At 44.7% G+C, this 21,754-nt stretch overlaps 1 protein-coding gene across 5 annotated transcripts in view; it reads left to right on the forward strand.

Annotated features, from left to right (window-relative positions):
* TNIK (TRAF2 and NCK interacting kinase) overlaps positions 1–21,754 on the forward strand; it is a 326,006-nt gene that overhangs the window by 293,958 nt on the left and 10,294 nt on the right. For all 5 annotated transcript variants that reach the window (XM_056850315.1, XM_056850320.1, XM_056850318.1 and 2 more), the window contains 6 exons: positions 2,365–2,491; positions 9,705–9,866; positions 15,314–15,428; positions 17,522–17,692; positions 18,948–19,091; positions 21,365–21,499. In XM_056850315.1, the coding sequence (XP_056706293.1) occupies positions 2,365–2,491; positions 9,705–9,866; positions 15,314–15,428; positions 17,522–17,692; positions 18,948–19,091; positions 21,365–21,499 (854 nt within the window). The remainder of the gene's footprint in view (positions 1–2,364; positions 2,492–9,704; positions 9,867–15,313; positions 15,429–17,521; positions 17,693–18,947; positions 19,092–21,364; positions 21,500–21,754) is intronic.

Consider the following 21,754-nt stretch of genomic DNA (forward strand, 5'->3'; position numbering starts at 1 on the left):
ACAAATGTACCTGTGTGATGCATGTGCTCATTGTCGTGGCCTCTGTGCAGTCCCACGTGGGTACTGCACATGCACAGGCTGGCCTATGCATGCGCAGTACCCACGTGGGACTACACAGAGGACCACTCAATGAACAACAGTTACAGGTAAGTGCAACATTGTTTTTACCAAGCATACCTTCGCTTCTTCCACCTATTGTGTTTTTAGGTGTACTCCTTTTAAAAAAATCTTGGGCCTATATGTACAGAGCACAGTGTGTAAAGCAGCCCTGAGGACTAGGCAACTCTGAGATTCCTCCCCTCCACTTCTATCTGAGATACTACAGCTTTATTTTGCAGCCAGATTATTAATATTTGCCAGAAGATGCAGTGAAATGGCATTTGTTTGGTCACACAATTAACAGTTCTGTAGCATCCTGAACACTGGCAAAGTAGTGTCTTTAACAGCAGTGTTCTGAGATGACTATTAGACAATTCTTTAATCTGTGTTTCTGTAAACCTTCTTAACTAGGTCAGTCTCTGCCTTTGGGCATCCATGTACAGCTGCTGCTTATTTTTGTTGCCCCTCCCAATGTATGTGGATAAACATTGGGCAGATATTATGGATATGAGATGCTTAATGTGGTTTAAAATATGCTGCATTGCAATTTCATGTTATGCCTTCAGTTGCTTCTGCTTTGATGCTCTCCAGTAGGAATGGGAAATGCTTCTGAAAATCTTGCCTGTATTACCTTGGCAGGCCATCACAAACACAGCTGCCCAGGTTGGCTTGTAATTTTCACAAATGCGATTGCCGTGGTTGTGCTGTTGAGAAATACCTCCTTGTGTCAAGCAATGCCTGGCTTTGGGGTGGATTCCACCATCCTCCAAGTAGCCTTCTTCCAAATTAAGTGGCTCTTCCTCCAACAGAACAGGCACTTAATTTAATCTGGAGGAAAGCTTCTTAGGTCATTTATGCATGGGAGTTTTACCTGAGATTCGTTGCTGGCTGGACCCACACCTTCCTGTTGGGAATCTATGTACCTGCAGTCTCCAAGTTCAAATAAAGTCCCTGCCCCTTTAAATGCTGCTTTGTAGAGCTTACTGTGAGAGAAAATCCCCCCAAACCCAACTGCCAAATAAAAAAGCATTTTAAGAGGAAAAAACAAAAAACTGAGCAATCTGAAAGGAGGGAGGGGGAAATCCAAACCTCGTTTTTAAAAAGCCTTTCTTCTGCTCAGAAAGAGCTCTGAGGAAGCAGGAAGCATTTGAATCCCTGCCTCTTTACACTCTGCTTTGTAATTGGCTGCATGCTTTCTGTGATAGAAACCAAGTTTGGGTGTCCTGCGCTTTGCATTATGCTTGGGGATTTCACCCGGGCTGAGCTCAGGGGAGAGGAAGAATCGGGTTAACAAAGGAACAGGAAGGTCCAAGATTTGTGAGGGCTGGCAGTGAGGTCATCTCTAATGGACAGAAAACTCATGCATAACTCCAAGGAACAACCGAGACAGGCCTGGGGCGAACTTGAGTGAAAGTACTCATTCATAAACGACCCTAGATTGGAAGGAGGCTTCAAACTTAAGCCAAAAGCAAAGGTAGGGAATACATATTTTAATTAGTAAATAAATACACTTTTTTTCAATGGAGTGATAAGATAGGGGTAAGATTCACCCCTGTAACTCTCCCAGAAAACATGAGCTTCTCTAAACTACTGTGTGGTTCTAGCTGCTGCTGGGAGTGTAAGAACTCCTGATATGACCAGGAAAAATCACATTGTGGAAACTTGAAAGTGTTACTGGTCAGGTGGGTACAGCTTGCCACAGGAAGTTTTTTAAGACCACCCCCCAGGGCATGACCCCCTTTAAGGCTCTGGGCCTTACAGCAGAACCAGACATAGCACTGATCGTTGGGCTGCCACTGAAAGCATCAACCCAGCATGCCAGTTCGCTGTCCTTTTCCTGTAACATTTAGTAAAGGAAAGCCATGATCAACCTTGTCAGTTCATCCATTTTCACATACTGATAGAAGAGGAAACTTACAATGGCATGACATCATTCTACTGTTTCCCTTCTTCAGTGTTACTGGAAAGATGGGGGAACCGGACACAGGATTGCTGTTTTCTGCGGCAGTCCCGCAATCCACGTCACATATCATTTCGCACGCATCCAGAGGATGATGCAAGGGTGAAAGAGACAAAGAATTCACATCAAGAGAAGCAGTTGCCTGTACCTGTTCCTTATTGAACATTTATGAATCTCTAAGGCTGTTTCACTTTGATCATTTGGTTTGGACAGTTAAGTTACACCCCGGTTGCATAAGGTCTCAACATGCCCTAGACACAGTACTATTTTCATGGTTACAAATGCCCACTGCTAATGTTTTGCAGACCGACGGGAATCCCAGGAAACAACGAGGCCTACAACATAGGAATGGTGTCGAGCCATGGCCTAGAACAATCCCATACCAATACCTTTAGCAGTATTTCAAGAGAGGGGACTTTAATGATAAGGGAGGTAAGTGGGTGGTAACTATTTTCTGTGCAACATCTTCGGGAAGTTTTGTCTTCATCAGCTGTGCGTAATAATTATGCTGTGTGCTTTCAGCACAAAGTGACTGATGGAGCTACATTTGTTAGTGGCTGATTAATATAATTATAACATCCAAACAAAAGAGATTTTTTCCAAATCGCAGACAGCCACAAACACCACTGGACTCAGCAGAGCTGCTTCTGGAGTCTGATAATCCTTCGCCCAGGTAAAGCAAGGAAACTTCCTAAGCAGAAAGGCTCATGCTTTACTTTTTCCTTTAGAAAAATGATTGCAACCTGTTCCGTACATTTTGTGCTCATTTTCTCCAAAGAGCTGCTGGAGGTCCTCAGTTGCTCTGGTTAGAATTGTAGCTTTTTATCTGAATACTGCAGCATCTTACCTTTTATTCAGGGGAGAAAAGAAAGACATACTCCCATCAAGTCAGTCCAGGGGATAAAACAATGAGACTCTGGGTGTAAGGGTTTGTGTAATGGTTGCATACTGACAGGGAAGAACAGTCATGCAGATGCACCATGGGTGAATTTCCGTGAAATCTCCCTGGGTTGCTTTGGATGAGGAAAATAGTGCAGGGGAAAGGCTGAAGTCACTTCTCCCCCTGCCTCATGGCGCTAATCCAAATCAGGCCCCCACACACTTGAGAAATGAGTTCACAGCAGCGTAACGTGTGACTGACAGTCTGAAAAGGTAAGGCCCAACCTGGGAAAGCTCAGCATGGAACCAGCGTGGTGTAGTGGTTAAGAGCAGTGGACTTTAATCTGGAGAACTGGGTTTGATTCCCCACTCCTACACATGAGCGGCGGATGCTAATCTGGTGGATTTGTTTCCCCACTCCTTCACACGAAGCCAGCTGAGTGACCTTGGGCTAGTCACAGCTCTCTTAGAGCTCTCTCAGCCCCAGCTACCTCACAGGGTGTCTGTTGTGGGGAGGGGAAGAGATGGTGATTGTAAGCTGGTTGGTTCTCCTTTAAGTGGTAGAGAAAGTTGGCATATAAAAACCAACTCTTCTTCTTCTTCTTCTTCAGAATATCTAGTTCAGCCCTCCTCCCAGCTCACTTCTGGCATTAAAGCCCCCACCTGGCAGAAGTGCCGGAGGGGGGGGGGCAAGCCATGGAAAGATGGAGGCATCTGGTCTCTTCACGGAACAAAATCCATAAATGCCTCTTTTATTAGGCCCAACCAAAATGACACAGAACATTGTGCAAGCTTTCAAGCTCACTAGAAATCTTCATTAGGCCAGATGTTGCAGATTTTTAACAAAATTGAGGGGAGGGAAAGGAACAGATTTTTTCAGGTTATGGTTTTTAACATCAGGTCATGCCGTCATTTAGTGTTCACTCGTGCGCCTCTTTTCCAAGTGGCTATAAAAGGAAATTAAAAGTGTGGGCTGGACAACAGCGGCATGAGCAGATCTAGGGCACATACAGGGAGAAGGGCATTGCACTGGGAAAGATCGGGCCTGATTTAGGAGGCTCCTTGTTTTGCTGAGGAGCCTAAGAGAAACCTCAAACCCCATTGATTTTCAGGAACAAGCTGGGCTGAGTGCCTGAGCAGTTTATTTTTTCTGTATGTGTGTAAATAATAATAATAAATTGCTCCTTGCCACCTGATTAAGTGGAGAGTTGGAACGTGGCAGATGCTGCTTCTGCTGCCTGGGGAAATCTCTTTCAGGTACATTAGCCTGCTTGGGCCTTCGTGTAATAAGTGATACATTAGATGTAAACAGCAGGTTGTTTGCCGCGGCTGACAATTTCTGCTGGGCTTGTAATTCAGCAAAAGAGGCACCCACGCGACTTTCCCTATCGAGACGCGCAGATCTGATTTGTCGGTTGCCAGCAAGAGCAGAGTGAAAGGAAGGAATCAAGGAAGGGTCATTTTGCGTATCATGTACCATTTCCACAGTTGCCGATGGAAGAGGGTTTTTCTGTCCTAGCCAGAGGCCTGTGGCCCTTGGAGACACTAATGCGAACTTTGTGGTCCTGTTAGGACCAAAAAGAAAGAAAGAAAGAAAGAAAGATCTCCCATAGAAAAGGTATTCTTGCCATTTATTAAAGGAGTTACTGATAGGATGGAGAAACTTTTGAAAGAACAACCTACAAACAGTGTTTAAACCCACCAAGAAAATACAACAGATGCTACGATCAGCAAAAGACAAAAGAGACCCCCTCACTTCTGCAGGAGTATATCGTATACCTTGCAGTTGTGGACAAGTTTACATCGGGACCACAAAACGCAGCATACCAACAAGGATAAAAGAACATGAAAGATACTGCAGACTTGGCCAACCTGAGAAATCAGCACTGGCTGAACATGGACTGACACAAACAGGACGCAGGGTCTTATTCCAAGACACTGAAAGACTGGACAATTCTACCAACTATTTTGTCAGATTGCACAGAGAAGCTATTGAAATTCATAAACATCAGCACAGCTTTAACAGAAAAGAAGAGAGTTTAAGAATGAATAAGGCTTGGCTTCCTGTCCTGCAAACCTCCAGACTAACAAAGACTACAGTCCACAATAGCCATGCAGGTTAGCTTTGGATTTCACACATTAACAGATCACTTCAGGATACAATGTTTCCATATTAACATACCACACCCTCATTAGCACATTATCTTGATACTTACAGGACAATGATTAGCACATTACCTTTGATACTTTTTGCAGGACAGTGATTCAGCTCAAACCCAACGCCTTTCTGACTATATATTACTCTTCCTACCCACTTGACACTGAGAGACACTGTCCTTCAGTGTTACTCCTCTGAAGATGCCTGCCACAGCTGCTGGTGAAACATCAGGAAACAAAATACCAAGACCACGGTCACACAGCCCGGATAATCTACAAGAACCAAAGAAAGATCTATTAATTTCTGAGGAAGAGCCGAGGCTGTTCACTGCTGTCTTGTAGCACAACAGTTTACTGTTAACTGCTTGGAAATACTCCGAAGGGGAAGTTGGTCCCTGGCTCTGAAGAGGACAAAAAAAATTATTTGTTAGCGCTTGAGCGTATGCCACATTCTTATTTTTTGGGCAATTGTGCCAAAAGATTATGTTTGTGCTTCAGAATATTTAGCAGTTAGTGGGAAAATGGCAGGGGGGAAAGACATCCACTGTGCGCATTTGCAGCATATATCATAAGAGGTCACGTAACACGTTGACATTATTAAAATAACACCAAATTATGTGCAGTTTTGAACACGTGAAGCTGCCTTATACTGAGTCAGTAGAACAACAATAAAGGGCGGGGGGACTCAGCCAAGTATGTAGAAAGAGCTTCAAAGGTTGAGCTATGAACTATACACTATAACAAAATAATTACATTTATTGCAATGTGTACACTATAAAATTGTTAAAAACGCAGACCTGGAATACAGGCTGCATACAAAATATCAGTTATAAAATTCTTATACACACAGTTGATATACAACACAGTGGTCATTGGTTGTATATCAACTGTGTATAAGAATGTTATAACTATTTTAATATGTAGCCTGCATTCCAGGCCCTGTGTTTTTAACCATTTTATAGTGTACACCTTGCAATAAATGTAATTATTTTGTTATAGTGTATAGTTTGTAGCCCAACCTTTGAAGCTCTCTTTATACCGAGTCAGCCCATTGGTCCTCCAAGGTTGGCACTGTCTGCTCCGGCTGGCAGTGGCTCTCCGGGACCTGCCACAAATTTCCCTTGTAGATATCCCTTGCTAGATTCGGATTGAGGACTAGGATATTTTTGATGTAAGGTGGCATGCTGAAGATTTCTATAAGAACACTGATGCCATCAAGTTGCAAGTTTTCCAGCCGGTTTACTACTTTCACAGGTGTCTGTAATAAAGTGTTGCGTTTGCACTTTCAGTTTTCAAAGCACTTCACTCCTCATTATTTCAGACCTCTTAGGTAGGCCACCCTCATATGGAGGAGAGGGGGGAAATCCTGAGACTGAGAAGAGAGCATGGCTTGCCTCAGGTTGTGTATGTGTGTGTTAAGTGCCGTCAAGTCGCTTCCGACTCATGGCGACCCTATGAATCAATGTCCTCCAAAATATCTTATCTTTGACAGCCTTGCTCAGGTCTTGCAAATTGAGGGCCGTGGCTTCCTTTATAGAGTCAATCCATCTCTTGTTGGGTCTTCCTCTTTTCCTGCTGCCCTCAACTTTTCCTAGCATGATTGTCTTTTCCAGTGACTCTTGCCTTCTCATAATGTGACTAAAATACGATAGCTTCCATTTAGTCATTTTAGCTTCTAGGGTCAGTTCAGGCTTGATTTGATCTATAACCCACTGATTTGTTTTTTGGCAGTCCAGGGTATACATAACACTCACCTCCAACACCACATTTCAAAGGAGTCTACTTTCTTCCTGTCAGCTTTCTTCATTGTCCAGCTTTCATACCCATACATAGTAATAGGGAATATGATGGCATGAATTAACCTAGTCTTGGTTGGCAGTGACACACCCTTCACTTCAGAATCTTTTCTAGTTCCTTCATGGCTGCCCTTCATGGCTGCCTCAGGTTACTTGGATGTTTAGGCAAAAGTTCACCTTGAACTGGGGGCCTCAGAGAACACTGCATCCACTCACAGATTTAAATCTCTTTAGGCAAATCAGCAGGAAAAGGGGGAGACCAGTGTGTGATGGATTGTCTCAGTAAAGAAGCTGCAGCTTCCAGTCTGCAAGACCTACGCAAGGCTGCCAGTTCATAGGGTTGCCATGTCAGAAACGACAGGATGGCGCATAACACACACAGCATTTTCCCATCTCTGTGACTTCAATGTTTAAAAACGGTGTGGACGTTTTATGTATTTTTTTTTTAATTGCCTACCCTCCGTTTGCTGTAGTGCATTGACAGTGTTCAGAAACGGACCCTTCCTAATTTTAAAAGTTCCATTTGCAGAGTACCTAACAAGGATTACCCTGGGAGAAACGCTGCTTTAAACAAGCACTACCCTCACACTCCTGTAGAGCTGGTTCATCTTCGTGGCTTCTGTGCAGTCCCACATGGGAACTGCGCTTGTGCAGGCCAGCCGCGGAGATTTTTAGCAAGCTTCTAGCAAGGTATAGCTCTTTAAGAGCGCTTATCCCCCCTCCCCTCGCTCCGTGTCCGAGCCCAACGGCTCTTCCCGCCCAAAAGGACATGTGACGAGGGGGGAGGGGGAGCGCTCTTCCCTCAGTTCTTTCTCTGCCACCATGGAGTTAGGACGTACTTTGTGAGCTTCGTGAGTTTTCCTGAGGGAACTCGGTGAGGTAAACTTATTCCATGGCTCTTTTCAAGAAGTGCCGCGTGTGCAGCTCTAAAATGGCTCAAAGTGATGAGCATGACGATTGCCTGTTCTGCCTTGGTGAAGGCCGTATCCCCTCATCATGTAAGGCCTGTAGCCTATTCACCCCCAAGGCTAGGCAGGAGCGGGCAGCCCATCTGAAGGCCTCCCTAATCGACCCAACCTACCAAGTCCAGGGCTCCGTCTGTGGTTTCCATCCCGATGACAGAACCTGGCCCCGTTAAGGACAAGTCTTCTGAGAAGCGGGCGACGTCTGAGCCGTCATCTTCCCCTACTTTGACTTCCCCTCTTCCTTCTTCTATCTCTAACTTATCTTCATAATCCTCTTAGCAATTATTTTCTAATTCTTTATAAGAAATTTTATAAAATCTTCTACAGTTATTAAAAAAGGAAAAAAAGAAAAAACAAGAAAGTTAACTTAACTTATAACAAGTTGAATTAGTCTAAGTCATAACCTTTAACATTTTGCACATTCAGTTCATTTTTACAATAAACAATCCATGCCTCCCATTCTTTGACAAATTCATCATTGTCTTTTTGATTTACTAACTCAGTCAATTTTGCCATTTCTGCTAGTTCAAACATTTTATGAATCCAATCAGTTTTGTCCGGTATTTCACTCATTTTCCATTTAGCTGCATAGACCATTCTCGCAGCTGTGGTGGCATAGAGTAAAAAGGTTCGTTGTGTTATAATATAGTCTGGTATAATGCTTAACAACATCATCTCTGAGGTTTTAGGGATATTTGGTGACATTGTACTGTACATTGCAGACAGTTTCTTCGGTGTTAAGTACCATCTGTAGATCATTTTATAGATATTTTCCCTTATCGATTGGGAAAGGATCTTTTTCATGTCTCTTAACCAAAGTCTTTCCCAACTTTTCAAGGAAATAGAATGACCAATTGTTTGTGCCCAGGTAATCATTGTTGGCTTAATTCTTTCTTGTTCTGTATATAGCAACAATAAAAGCTTGTACATCCTAGAGATTAGATGATCAGTATTGTCCAGAAGTGTCTGTTGTAGAATTGATTTTTCTTTCAGAAATCTCTTTTTCATACCTTGGATATATACAGATTGTACTTGATAATATTGAAGCCTTAAGTGGTCTTTAACCTCATCAAAATCCTTCAGGGCACATTTCTTCTCTTCCCATTTTAAAAGATCTTGGTATACTATAAATTGTGATGGTCTTAACGGTCGCAAAGTTAACATTTCTTGAGAGGATATCCATAGTGGTGTCTTTGTCTCCAGCAGATGTTTGTATCTCAACCAGGTTTTTATCAATGATGATCTAATAATATGGTATTGAAAAGCCACATACATTTTAGTTTTATCATACCACAAATACCCATGCCACCCAAAACTATTATCAAAGCCTTCCAAATCCAGTAAACGTGCATTTTTCAACATTATCCAATCTTTTAACCATACCATAGCTGAAGCTTCCGCATAAAGTTTAAAATTAGGAAGAGCAAAACCACCTCTCTCTTTTGTTAAAATGGGTAGTAGTCATGATGCGTACCTATTCTCTCCAGGATCAGAGGAGCATGCCTATTATATTAGGTGATGTGAAACACAGGCAGGACAATGCTGCTGCAGTCGTCTTGTTTGTGGCCTTCCTAGAGGCACCTGATTGCCCACTTGTGTGAACAGACTGCTGGACTTGATGGACCTTGGTCTGATCCAGCATGGCCTTTCTTATGTCTTTATGTTCTTTAAAATGCTCTTTATTGCTTGTCTTGTGTTCGTGGATAAGCACAGCACTCGCTTCTGAGCTTGCATCCTCTTGTAATGTCCGCGCTGTGTTGAGGGGATGGCAAAGCTGGGAGCTTGTATCTCTGCTTGCTTGGGTACATGGTGCCCTTGTCAGTTGTTGTCTTTTCTGTCTCTCTGCAGACTGGTGACAAAAAACGCTCCGGCCACACTGCCAGCAACGGCTTCGCAGGCCACGTCAATCTTCCTGACTTGGTGCAACAAAGTCACTCGCCTGCAGGCACGCCGACCGAGGGATTGGGGCGAGTCTCCAGCCATGGCCAAGAGATGGATTCTGTGTCAGAAGTAGGTGACAGGTTTATCTTGGCTAAGGGCTTTCTTCTTCCCCCCTTCCTTTTGGCTTGAATTAACATCCAGAAAAGAGCAACCCAAATGATCAGGGGGGCTAGAGCAACTGCCCTATGAGGAGCGGTTGAAATGCTGTTTAGGTCTGTTTAGCTTAGAAAGAAGGCGGTTAAGGGGAGACATGATAGAGATCTATAAAATTATGCATGGTATGGAGACAGTGGACAGGGAGAAGCTTTTCCCCTCTCTCTCATAATACCAGAACACAGAGTCATCTGCTGAAGCTGGAGGGTGTGAGATTCAAAACAGATAAAAGGAAGTATTCCTTCACACAACACATAGTTAAATTGTGGAACTCCTTGCCCCAGGATGTGGTGATGGCTGCCAAATTGAAAGACTTTAAATGGGGAGTGAACATGTTTATGGAGGAGAGGGCTATCCATGGCTACTAGTCAAAACGGATACTAATCATGATGCATACCTCTTCTTTCAAGTATCAGAGGAGCATGCCTATTATATTAGGTGCTTTGGAACCCAGGCAGGACAATGCTGCTGCAGTCGTCTTGTTTGTGGACTTCCTAGAGGCACCTGTTTGGCCTTGGTCCGGTCCAGCATGGCTTTTCTTATGTTCTTATGTTCTTACCCTGCTCTGAAGAGGCCTTTTGGTGGATCTAGCCATTTCCCTTTTTCTTTTGTGTGTATGACTTGCATCCTGCAATTATGATAATAAACAGAACCAAATTCCTCTTTTCTGGTGGTGAAGAGGTGGTGAAGTATAGCAGCATTTCCAGGGGTCGCTTCTGTACTGATGATAGCTGGAAAACTCAGAAGTTAACCAGGAGGTACTTCCTAGAAAAAGCTCCTGCATTTTCTCAACATGTGTAGTGTTGATCTTGTTAGTAAGCATCAACTAGCATCCATCAACCTAGGAATCAGCTTAGTTCATGGGAATCCAGAATGCCTGTGTTACTGCAGAAAACCAACATCTGCAAAATTTCCTAAATAGCAGAATTCTGTTGATAGGTTGGGTTAGAGGTTGCAATTCTGCAGCCCCACTTCCTGAGAATCTTAGATTTAAAAATATTCTTGAATGAGTGTGAGCAAAACCTGATGAAACCTCAGAACATGGAGAGGGGAGTTAAATAAACTTTCCAGTGATTAGGGTGGGACTCCCCTACACTGCAGTGCATCTTGTCCCTACCCATAATTGGAAGAAGAATAAATGAATGAATTATACATGTTTGCTTGGGTTCCACCTAAAATTTCCATGGATGCAGAGAGGGAATTTCCTCTAATTCCTTCCTCCGACAACACCCCTGAATGCTCCCCCGAAATACTGCTCCATGGGGCTGTATCAGCAGAAGTATCGAGCCCAGATCACACAAAGTGATGGTATCGCTTTACTGTACTCTGGTTAGTCCCCACTTAGAGTACTGTGTTCAGTTTTGGGCACCACGATTTAAGAAGGATGTAGACAAGCTGGAACATGTCCAGAGGAAGGCAACAAAGATGGTGAGGGGTCTGGAGACCAAGTCCTATGAGGAAAGGTTGATGGAGCTGGGGATGTTTAGCCTGGAGAGGAGATGACTGAGATGTGATATGATAGCCGTCTTCAAGTTCTTGAAGGGCTGTTATGTAGAGGATGGTTCCGAGTTTTTTTTTTCTGTTGCCCCAAAAAGTCGGACCAGAACCAATGGGTTGAAATTAAATCAAAAGAGTTTTCAGCTAAACATTAGGAAGAACATTCTGACAGAGTGGTTCCTCAGTGGAACAGGCTTCCTCGGGAGGTGGTGGGTTCTCCTTCTTTGGAGGTTTTTAAGCAGAGGCTAGATGGCCATCTGTCAGCAATGCTGATTCTGTGAACTAAGGCAGATCATGAGAGGGAGTGCAGGAAGGGCTGTGTCAGTGCTTGACTTTCGTGGCCCTTTCTTACATGCCCTGGGAAATGCCAATCACCACTATGATTCTATGAGTAGCTTGGGAGGGAATCAGAGATCTCCTGCAGTAGGGAGAAATATGCAAAAATTGGTTCCCTGCTCGCACTCATGGAAATTCTAGACAATAACTTACATACTCGTGGTGTAGTGGTTAAGAGCTGTGGTTTGGAGCAGTGGATTCTGATCTGGGGAACCAGGTTTGATTCCCCCACTCCTCCACGTGAGCAGCGGAGGCTAATCTGGTGAACTGGGTTTGTTTCCCCACTCCTGCACATGAAACCAGCTGGGTGACCTTGGACTAGTCACAGCTCTCTCAGCCCCACCTACCTCACAGGGTGTCTGTTGTGGGGAGGGGAAGGTGATTGTAAGCCAGTTTGATTCTTCCTTAAGTGGTAGAGAAAGTCAGCATATAAAAAGCAACTCTTCTTCTTCAGGTTGCAAAGTTCATTTTTTCTTAGGGACTGAATTCAAATACTTTGTTTCTAGCACAGGCCTCTTTATAAATTATGGAACAGCCACTGAGTTTTTACACCACCAGGCTTTGAAAGGTGGCACCCCTGACTCTTTAATAAAGATCTCTGGAGAGAGAAATGTTCTGCTAAATATTCTTTGTCGAACTCATTAAGGTTAATCCTTTTCTTGCTCTGCTAAGAGGTGGCGCTGCCTTTTCTGGAGACCCCAAGTGGCAGCCTCAAAGCGCCACAGGCTTCCACATACCTAAAAGAGAAGCCAGAGCCTTTTACCAGGCTGGCTATCTCCTTGCAGCCAGCAGGAATCTGCTGTGATGGCTGCCTGACTCTGGCTTTCAACCTAGATCACAGACTCGGTTCTGGGCCTCGGTGGCTTTTGAAGTGCATCCTGGGAAGAGGCATAAAATAGCACAGATGGAGGAGAGCATTTCTTCTGTGCTGGAAGCCTGGCTTCTTGCTATCATAGCGGCCCCTAATAGAGGTCATAAGTATAACATGCCCTGAGTAAACAGCACAGCGGAGGACGAAGTGGTTCTGCTGTCGCCACTGAGAAAATCCTTCTCCTACTGCTGTCTAGATAAGAACTGAATTTTTCCTTGGAAGGAGACCTTGAGCATCTTTGCTTCCTGATGCTCGCCAAGCAAGGGGTTTCAACAGGAAACATTGTAAATATGAGAAGTTCTTTATTCCTACTAATGATCTCAGTTTTGCCGTACTTTGTACTAAGGTTATGCTAGCTGGCCAAAAAAGAAATCCTCTGTGTTTAGAGCTAAGACATAATTTTTTGACAACTTAAATTTCCAAAAAAGATGGAGAATTAAATGTAAAATTGAAAAATTCCTGTCTTCTAGAAAGTAGACTCCTTTGAAATGTGGTGTTGGAGGAGAGGGTTACGGATACCCTGGACTGCCAAAAAAAACAAATCAGTGGGTTATAGATCAAATCAAGCCTGAACTGACCCTAAAAGCTAAAATGACTAAACTGAGGCTATCGTATTTTGGTCACATTACGAGAAGGCAAGAGTCACTAGAAAAGACAATCATGCTAGGAAAAGTTGAGGGCAGCAGGAAAAGAGGAAGACCCAACCAGAGATGGATTTGACTCAATAAAGGAAGCCACAGCCCTCAATTGGCAAGACCTGAGCAAGGCTGTCAAAAATAGGAAATTTTGGAGGACGTTGATTCATGGGGTCGCCATGAGTCAGAAGCAACTTGATGGCACTTAACACACAGAGAGAAGTCTGTTTGAGGGTGCGGGGGAAGCACCAGATGCTGATGCTGCATCCGGGATAGCCGACTTATGGACATGGGTACAGACAGCAGAAAGCAGGAATGCATGTTTAGATGCACACTGTCCAGCGCAATTCCTGACGCCACAGCTAAATGTGGATGAAAAAACTCTCAACTCACATGAGAATATCTATTTTCATGTGCCGTCACCAGCCACTGCACATGGACTTTCGCTGTGTGTCACCAGCCACACAAAACAATGTGTTGAATGCAGTCATTTCACAAACAGGGTTTGTCTGCCTGTGCATAGATGGAAAGAGATCAGCCGAATGGCAATGAATGCCCAAAATGTGGCAGCTGTGGATATTCACATGTCAAGATTTAATCCAGACAGATGTTCTGAACGTTGAAATGCTCAAGAGACTTACCAGTGAATATTGACAGTCATCTAAATGGGATTGTCAGCATTCTCTTCTGAATGCTGTCTCCTCCCACTTAGCAAGACTATTTTCATTCTGAAATTAGTCTGGGATTGTCAGCATTCATGCATGGAGGAATACTTTTACATTAATCTTGTGCACACAAAGTATGTGTGTTTATATATATTGTCGTGTTTTTATATGATACATAAAATATTTGTAGACTATTTTGCTTGTTAATGACTTTTTCCATACTGGGAGAGAAAGTGACGTACCTTTGACCACATGAGTCACCACAGTGAGCCCTTGGGAATGTTTCGATTTGGGGAGAAGGGTTTCCAAGCAAGCTGGAACCTTAGCCCTTCTCTCCTCTTTTAAATTAACTGCCGTGCTGAACCTACTTCTATAATCCACTCATACTGATGCTCTTCTGGCAAGCATAAGCCTGCATCGTTCAAAGCTTTAATTTGCATTTTGGGCCTCTACTAGGTGTGTTTTGGACAGTATATTGTTCAGGGCTTTTCCGTTTAAAAGAGTGGGCAGTTGTTTCTGATTCAGGTATTGCCTGTGCATATTTGAAAATGCAAGGATCTCACGATGCAGAGAGACAAGTTAAGGGGGCATTTTTAATTCTTAAGAAGCTGATGGTGTGGAGTCAGGCCAGTCACTTTTCTAGAAGAAGAGTTGGTTTTTATATCCCACTTTTCTCTAGCGTAAGGAGTCCCAAAGCAGCTTGCGATCACCTTACCTCCCCCCCACAACAGACGCCTTGTGAGATAGGTGGGGCTGAGAGAGTTCTGAGAGAACTGTGACTGGCCCAAAGTCAAGTGCAGGAGTGGGATATCAACCAGACTGGAGTCCACCGCTCTTAACCACTACACCATGCTGGCTTTCTAGATGAGTTTTGTCAATCTGGTCCAATTGGTGGTAGGCTCTTCAGCACAGTTTCAGTTACAAGTGTTAAGGCTAGCTCATATGTGCAGGGAGAATCATTTGCTTTCTCTTCACTCAGTGATGTGTAGCTGAGTGAGTGAACTGACTGAAAACCACAGTTTGGGTATTTCTGTGATGCCCCTCTGCTGCTGGAAATGGCACTGTGCTTGACACTAAATGTTGTTTGTATTCACATAATGAATGTTCTCTCAGTCTCTGGTATTTAATCTGTAATGGGTCAGCCACACATACTGCATGTGTGAACTGACCCTTATCACTTAGGAGCCATTAAGCACAGGTACCATGGACTGACCCTGGACCCTCGTTCATGTACACTGCACATTTTGTCTGCGCCTGAGCTACAGCCCTTGTTCCCGTCTGATCTGGAGCTATGAAGGGAAACCTGATTATGCCCTTCTTCTGACGGAACTACATCTCTGTTCCTTGATTTTTTTATAGTATGGTATGGGAAGTAGCACGAAAGCATCTTTTACCCCGTTTGTGGACACTAGAGTGTATCAGACCTCCCCAACTGATGAAGATGAAGATGATGACGAAGAGTCATCTGCTACAGGTAAAAAAATTAAAAAGAAAGCAATATCAGAAATACATGACATTAGAAACCTGTTGGGTATGCTGCATCTCTTGAAAAACCTGCATGTGCCAATTTATTTACTTAATTTATTTATTACTTTAGACTTCTATCCTGCCTTCCTCAGCCAAAGCCGGGCTCAGGGTGGGTAACAACATTAAAACCATAATACATATACATTAAAACCAATGACCGCACATCCTACTTTGCTTTCAGTTTTTGGTGCATCTTAGCACAAATCTCACTTCCAAAGCATTTATGAGGGTGTGGAAAAAGTTGAAACCTATAACATTAACAATGGGTGCACACAACTAGCCAGCTTAGCATCAGAAACCTCAGTGTGTGCAAAGAACTGTATTGCAACCGTTCCTCTCATATTTCCAGTGTAGAGAAGAAACACATATATTGCTGTTTCAACCTATCAGCAAAGATTCTTAATAAAACAAAATAATGCATAGGCTTCCAAAGGGCCTGCTGCTTTTTGGACACATGATCACATGAAGCTGCCTTACACTGAATTGGTCCATGAAAGTCAGTATTGTCTACTCAGACCGGCAGTGGCTCTCCAGGGTCTCAGGCAGGGGTCTTTCACATCACCTACTTGCCTAGTCCCTTTAACTGGAGATGCCAGGGATTGAACCTGGGACCTTCTGCATGCCAAGCAGATGCTCTACCACTGAGCCACAGCCCCTCCTGTGGTAGAGAAAGCCAGCATATAAAAACGAACTCTTCTTTGATAGAGAAGTTATAAGCTTTTAACTACATGGCTGTCAGGGAGAGAATAGTGAGAAGGAGGAAGTCAGCTTGAGAATTTCATTCTGGGACAAAGAAGTCACTTGGCAGGTAACAAAAGGTAACATACCCTTTTTATCCTTTGCTGCCCCCTGTAGGAACTGACAAAAGTGTACAAATGTTCATTTGAAGTATATGTAGAGTCCATCAGTGTCTGGCTGGGGCCTGTTGGCAGCATCTTGCCAACAGCCGTTGAAACCCTGCAGCCTGCTTTGCTTTCTGCTCCTGTCCTTCTCTCTTTGGAAGCTGGATAGAATTTATATTGAAAAGAACCACATCAGTGGCCTATGCCAGGGAAGACCATGAGCAAAGAGACCTTGTCCCCCAAGGAATAACTCACAAATAAGCAGATTTAAAAACCCTGTTTGTAGAATATTTTCAAAATATCCGCTGTCCTCAACCAAGGCCTGAGCTTTTCCGGCCTGGTGGAACTCTCTGTCGAATGAGTCCAGGGCCCTGCGGGACTTAGCTCAGTTCCACAGGACCTGCAAGTAGGGTTGCCAACCTCCAGGTACTTGCTGGAGATTTCCTGCTATTACAACTGATTTCCAGCCGATCGAGATCAGTTCGCCTGGAGAAAATGGCCGCTTTGACCATTGGACTTTGTGGCATTGAAGTCCCTCTCCTCCCCAAACCCTGCCTTCATCAGGCTCTGCCCCCAAAATCTCCAGGTATTTCCTAACCCAGAGCTGGCAACCCTATGCAAGAAGGAGATGTTCCACCAGGCCTGTGGTTGAGGGCAGCAACGAGCTCCGTCAAAACTGGCTTCCCTGTTCTATAGGCTTTCCAGGCCCCTCTTCGCTACCGGTGGGAGGTTTTATGGTTGGAACCTGAGGAGGGCGGGGAGGGGAGGGGACTTCAACGCCATAGAGTCCAATTGCCCAAGCGGCCATTTTCTCCAGGGGAACTGATCTCTATTGGCTGGAGATCCGTTGCAATAGCAGGAGATCTCCAGCTACTACCTGGAGGTTGGCAACCCTACTGTTCCGGCACCGATATAACTAGACTGACTCCATCTTGCTTACTCACCTCTCTCTCCTTAATAAGGATTTACATGTGATTATTGAATCTTGGATTGATTGATATTATATTAATTGTTTTTATTGGTTTTAATAATGTATCATGTGTCTTATATATATCAGCATGTTTTAGCTGATTTTATATGTTGATTATACTGATATAAACCGCCTCGAGTCTGACTTGTCGGGAAGAGGCAGGATATAAATTTAATACACAAATGCTTTAAAAAAAAACAAAACTGTTGTTGTTTTCTTCCTTTCCAGCGTTGTTCACCAGTGAGCTCCTGAGGCAAGAACAGGCCAAACTGAATGAAGCCAGGAAAATTTCAGTAGTGAACGTGAACCCCACTAACATTCGCCCTCATAGCGACACGCCAGAGATCCGAAAGTACAAGAAACGCTTCAATTCAGAAATACTTTGTGCTGCTCTGTGGGGTAATCTGTTAACTGTCTTTGCAAATGTGGAAATGACGCTTGCATATTGTTTATTGTTATCTGTTTATTTACTTCATTTATACCCCACCTTTCCCCCCAGTGGGGACCCAAAGTAGTTTAGCACATTCTCCCCTTCTCCATTTTCTACTCACAACAGTCCTGTGAGGTAGGTTAGGCTAAGAGTGCGTGACTGGCCCAAGGTCACCTAGCAAGGTTCTGTGGAAGAGTGGGGATTTGAACCTCAGCCTCATGTATCCTCGCCTGATGCTCTACCCACCACATCATGTTGAGAGAGTAACATGTGGCTTATGTCCAAAAGATAGAACTTTTGCACAGTGTTTGTAGAGGGATTCTGGCAAGGCACTCTGATACCCAGAGGCAACAGCCAGAATATCCAGACACCTTTGAGAGATTCAGCTCCTCCTGTTTTGTCTCACAGGAACTATATTTCTCCACCCAGCACATAGTTAAATTGTGGAACTCTCTGCCCCAGGATGTGGTGATGGCCTCCAACTTGGAAGGCTTTAAGAGGGGAGTGGACATGTTCATGGAGGATAGGGCTATCCATGGCTACTAGTCAAAATGGATGCTAGTCATGATGCATACCTAGTCTCTCCAGGATCAGAGGAGCATTACTAATATATCGGGTGCTGTGGAACACAGGCAGGATAATGCTGCTGCAGTCGTCTTGTTTGTGGACTTCCTAGAGGCCCCTGGTTGGCCACTGTGTGAACAGACTGCTGGACTTGATGGGCCTTGGTCTGATCCAGCATGGCTTTTCTTATGTTCAGATGATGAGTTTGTACTTGTAATATTTCAGTAATAATATTTCAGGTGTGGAAGTGGTACATTTGTTTAATATGATGATTTTGGATAACATTGGAGGATGGCAAATGTGAGTTATTTATATTTTTGAAACCTGAGGACAGCACCATTTGAATTCAGTGACTTGAGTGAACATGGACTGCCAGGGCTGTGGCTACCATGTACAATGGGGAGCATAAGGGTTTAAAGAAATTTCATGGTGGACTGAAAGCAACAGCTTTGCCCTGAAAAGTGCTATTTGGTCCCTTTAGTTAGTCCTCTTTAAGGGCCAAACCACACAAGATTTTTTTTAAAGAGACAGGTCTGGTTCCTTGGACCCAAGTTGTTAGGAAAAAACCCATCTTGTACAGCTTGGCCCTCATGCTCAATTGAAAACGTCTTTGATCTCACTGATCCGGATTGTGATTTCTTCTGCTTGCTCAATGCGCAGGTGTAAACCTACTGGTGGGAACGGAGAACGGGCTCATGCTGTTGGATCGGAGCGGCCAAGGGAAGGTGTACAATCTGATCAACAGGAGGCGGTTTCAGCAGATGGACGTGCTAGAAGGACTCAATGTCCTTGTCACAATCTCAGGTACAGCCACAAGCTCGAGTTCAGGGCTCGCTTTTTCCATCTGGTTTCTGACAGCCTGACTGTGAAGTTCTCCCTCCAGCGAAAGCCGGGGCTTATTTTGCATTTAAGAAGCAGCCTTACGAGGATTCTCCCAAGGTAGTGAATAGTCTGTGAAGAGAAAGGCAGAGTATGCAAAGTCACGTCTCAAGGTATGACCAGGAAGGCACGAAGTGAAAGGCAGAGCTCTTTGCCTTTCATGCAGTATTCTCATTGTTTCACATTGTTCTGGTGTTTCCCTGTGCAAAATGAAGTCATGTTTGGTTTCCATTGTACCTCTTAGTGGAACGAGTGTGGGTGGATTCACAAGTGTAGCCAATTAGTTCCAACAGGCAAAGCCTATTAGCGAGCCAGGCATCAGCAGCTGGCATGGTCAGGCTCCTACCCAGGCAAACAGACGAACAGAGAGCTGGCGCTGAGCGAAGACACTGGCACAATCTCCCATTTCCAAATAGAGGGTGGCTGGCACCAGCAGAGGAAACAGAACACAATGGAATCATGCTCTGATCCCTTTGCTGCCACCAGGTACCCTTCCATTGGGAAATGGATAGGGTTGCCAGGTCCTCCCTCTCCACTGGCAGAAGGTTTTTGGGGGCAGGGGCAGGCAGTCGGGCGCATGCGCAGTTGCACATCACTGCTGAGTTTCATCCCGGAAGCGCCGCGTCACTGCTGGGTTTCGTCCTGGAAGCACCGCGTCGCAAAGGGGCCCTTTACCACTCAAACACCCCCCCATTGGGTTTGAGTGGTAAAGGGGCCCTTCGTGATGCGGCACTTCTGGGACTAAACCCAGCAGTGACGTAAGCACATCATGCACAGCCTGTCAGTGCTGATCTTCTTGTGGATGCTGGGGGAACAAGCAGGATGAGCAGTGCCTCCGCGAAGCAACAGTCACCAGTGAACGTGCAGTGGAGTTGCCAGATGGGGTCTGCTGTGGTGGTGCACTAACACTGTGATGCCTGAGAAACCATCACTAAGGCTGGATCCAGCCATGCCCACGAGCTCTTCTGCAAAGGAGGGACAGGACAATGCTGCTGTTCGGTAAAGGAAGGACCTAGAGGATGGAGAATGGGGAGCGTTCCTGTCTGCGGGTGGGTGGGGGTCTGCCATTGTTCGGCTGCTAGACTTTGTACATGAATGGACTGTTTGTTTCTGTGATCCTTATCTGGGCTAAGTGAGCTGCTGGCTTTAAGGTGCCAGAACTACAAGGCTGGAGGACCTGTCCCCATGTCACTCAAGGCAACTGCAAACAGAACAGCATTCGGTGGGAAGTGATAGTCAATTGATCTTACAGTGAGCACTCGAAGAAGAAAGTGGTGCGTGTGGGGAAGCAGCAGTGGCAGCGATCCTTCCTCCTGTGAACTGGGTGTGTGATCCAGCCAAAGACTAATCCTTCACAAAACGGACATAGGTCTGGCATCGGAAACCACAACATTCAGAAATCAGTGGGGGAACATTTTAACCATCCAGGACATTCAGTTGCTGATTTAAGAGTAGCAGTTCTCTTACCAAGGGATTTCTAAGGGAGATTAGAAAGAGAGACTGCTGAGTTACAACTAGTAATGAAGCTCAAAACTATGCATTCTCCTGGATTGAATAGAGATCTGGGATTCCTGTCTCATTACCAATGCTAATTTCTCCACGTCTGCTATCCCTCTGAAGGAGCCCCATGGCACAGAGTGGTAAGCTGCAGTACTTCACTCAAAAGCTCTGCTTATTCCTTAGTTTGATCGTGACGGAAGTCGTTTTCAGGTAGCCGGCTTAAGGTTGACTGAGCCTTCCATCCTTCTGAGCTCGGTAAAATAAGTACCCAGCTTGCTGGGGGTAAAGTGTAGATTACTGGGGAAGGCTATGGCAAACCACCCCGTAAACATAGTCTGCCTAGAAAATGTCGGGATGTGACGTCACCCCATGGGTCTGTAATGACCCGGTGCTTGAACAGGGGACTACCTTTACCTTTTACTACCCCTCTGCATATCACACCTAATCCAATCATGCCTGCTAATGTCATTTACTTGCTTTTGATATTTACACCCCATAAACATTATCTGCCTAGTAAACGTCGGGATGTGACGTCACCCCATGGGTCAGGAATGACCCGGTACTTGCACAGGGGACCTTTACCTTAAGTGCCAAACCAGAAGCACAAATAGTGTATCAGGTCATTGAAGCTGCTGCTAGGTAACATGTTGGTGGATTGTATCTTCATGGGTTAAAAATTCACTTTCTTGTTCCAACAGGAAAGAAGAACAAACTACGAGTGTATTACCTGTCATGGTTGAGGAATAGGATATTGCACAATGATCCAGAGGTGGAAAAGAAGCAAGGCTGGATCACCGTTGGGGACTTGGAGGGCTGCATACATTATAAAGTTGGTAAGTGCCACCAGTGTGAGGACTTGCACCGGCAGGAGGCTGAGCTGGTGTCCAAGGGCCACTCTGCTGTGGCAGTCCACGGGAGCCAGCACACGTGACACTACGTCTGCGTCCATGCAGTTTGCTCAGCGCAAATGGCACAGGCCTGGCATAGGGGTCAAGGCACCTCCTAAGTCCTTTCAACCCCCAAGCTGAGGAATGGGCTGTAAGTGAGCCAAGGTACCTTTCGTCCCCATGTTCCACCACCTACAAATG

Source organism: Euleptes europaea, chromosome 5, assembly GCF_029931775.1.
Source record: "Euleptes europaea isolate rEulEur1 chromosome 5, rEulEur1.hap1, whole genome shotgun sequence".
NCBI lineage: Eukaryota > Metazoa > Chordata > Lepidosauria > Squamata > Sphaerodactylidae > Euleptes > Euleptes europaea.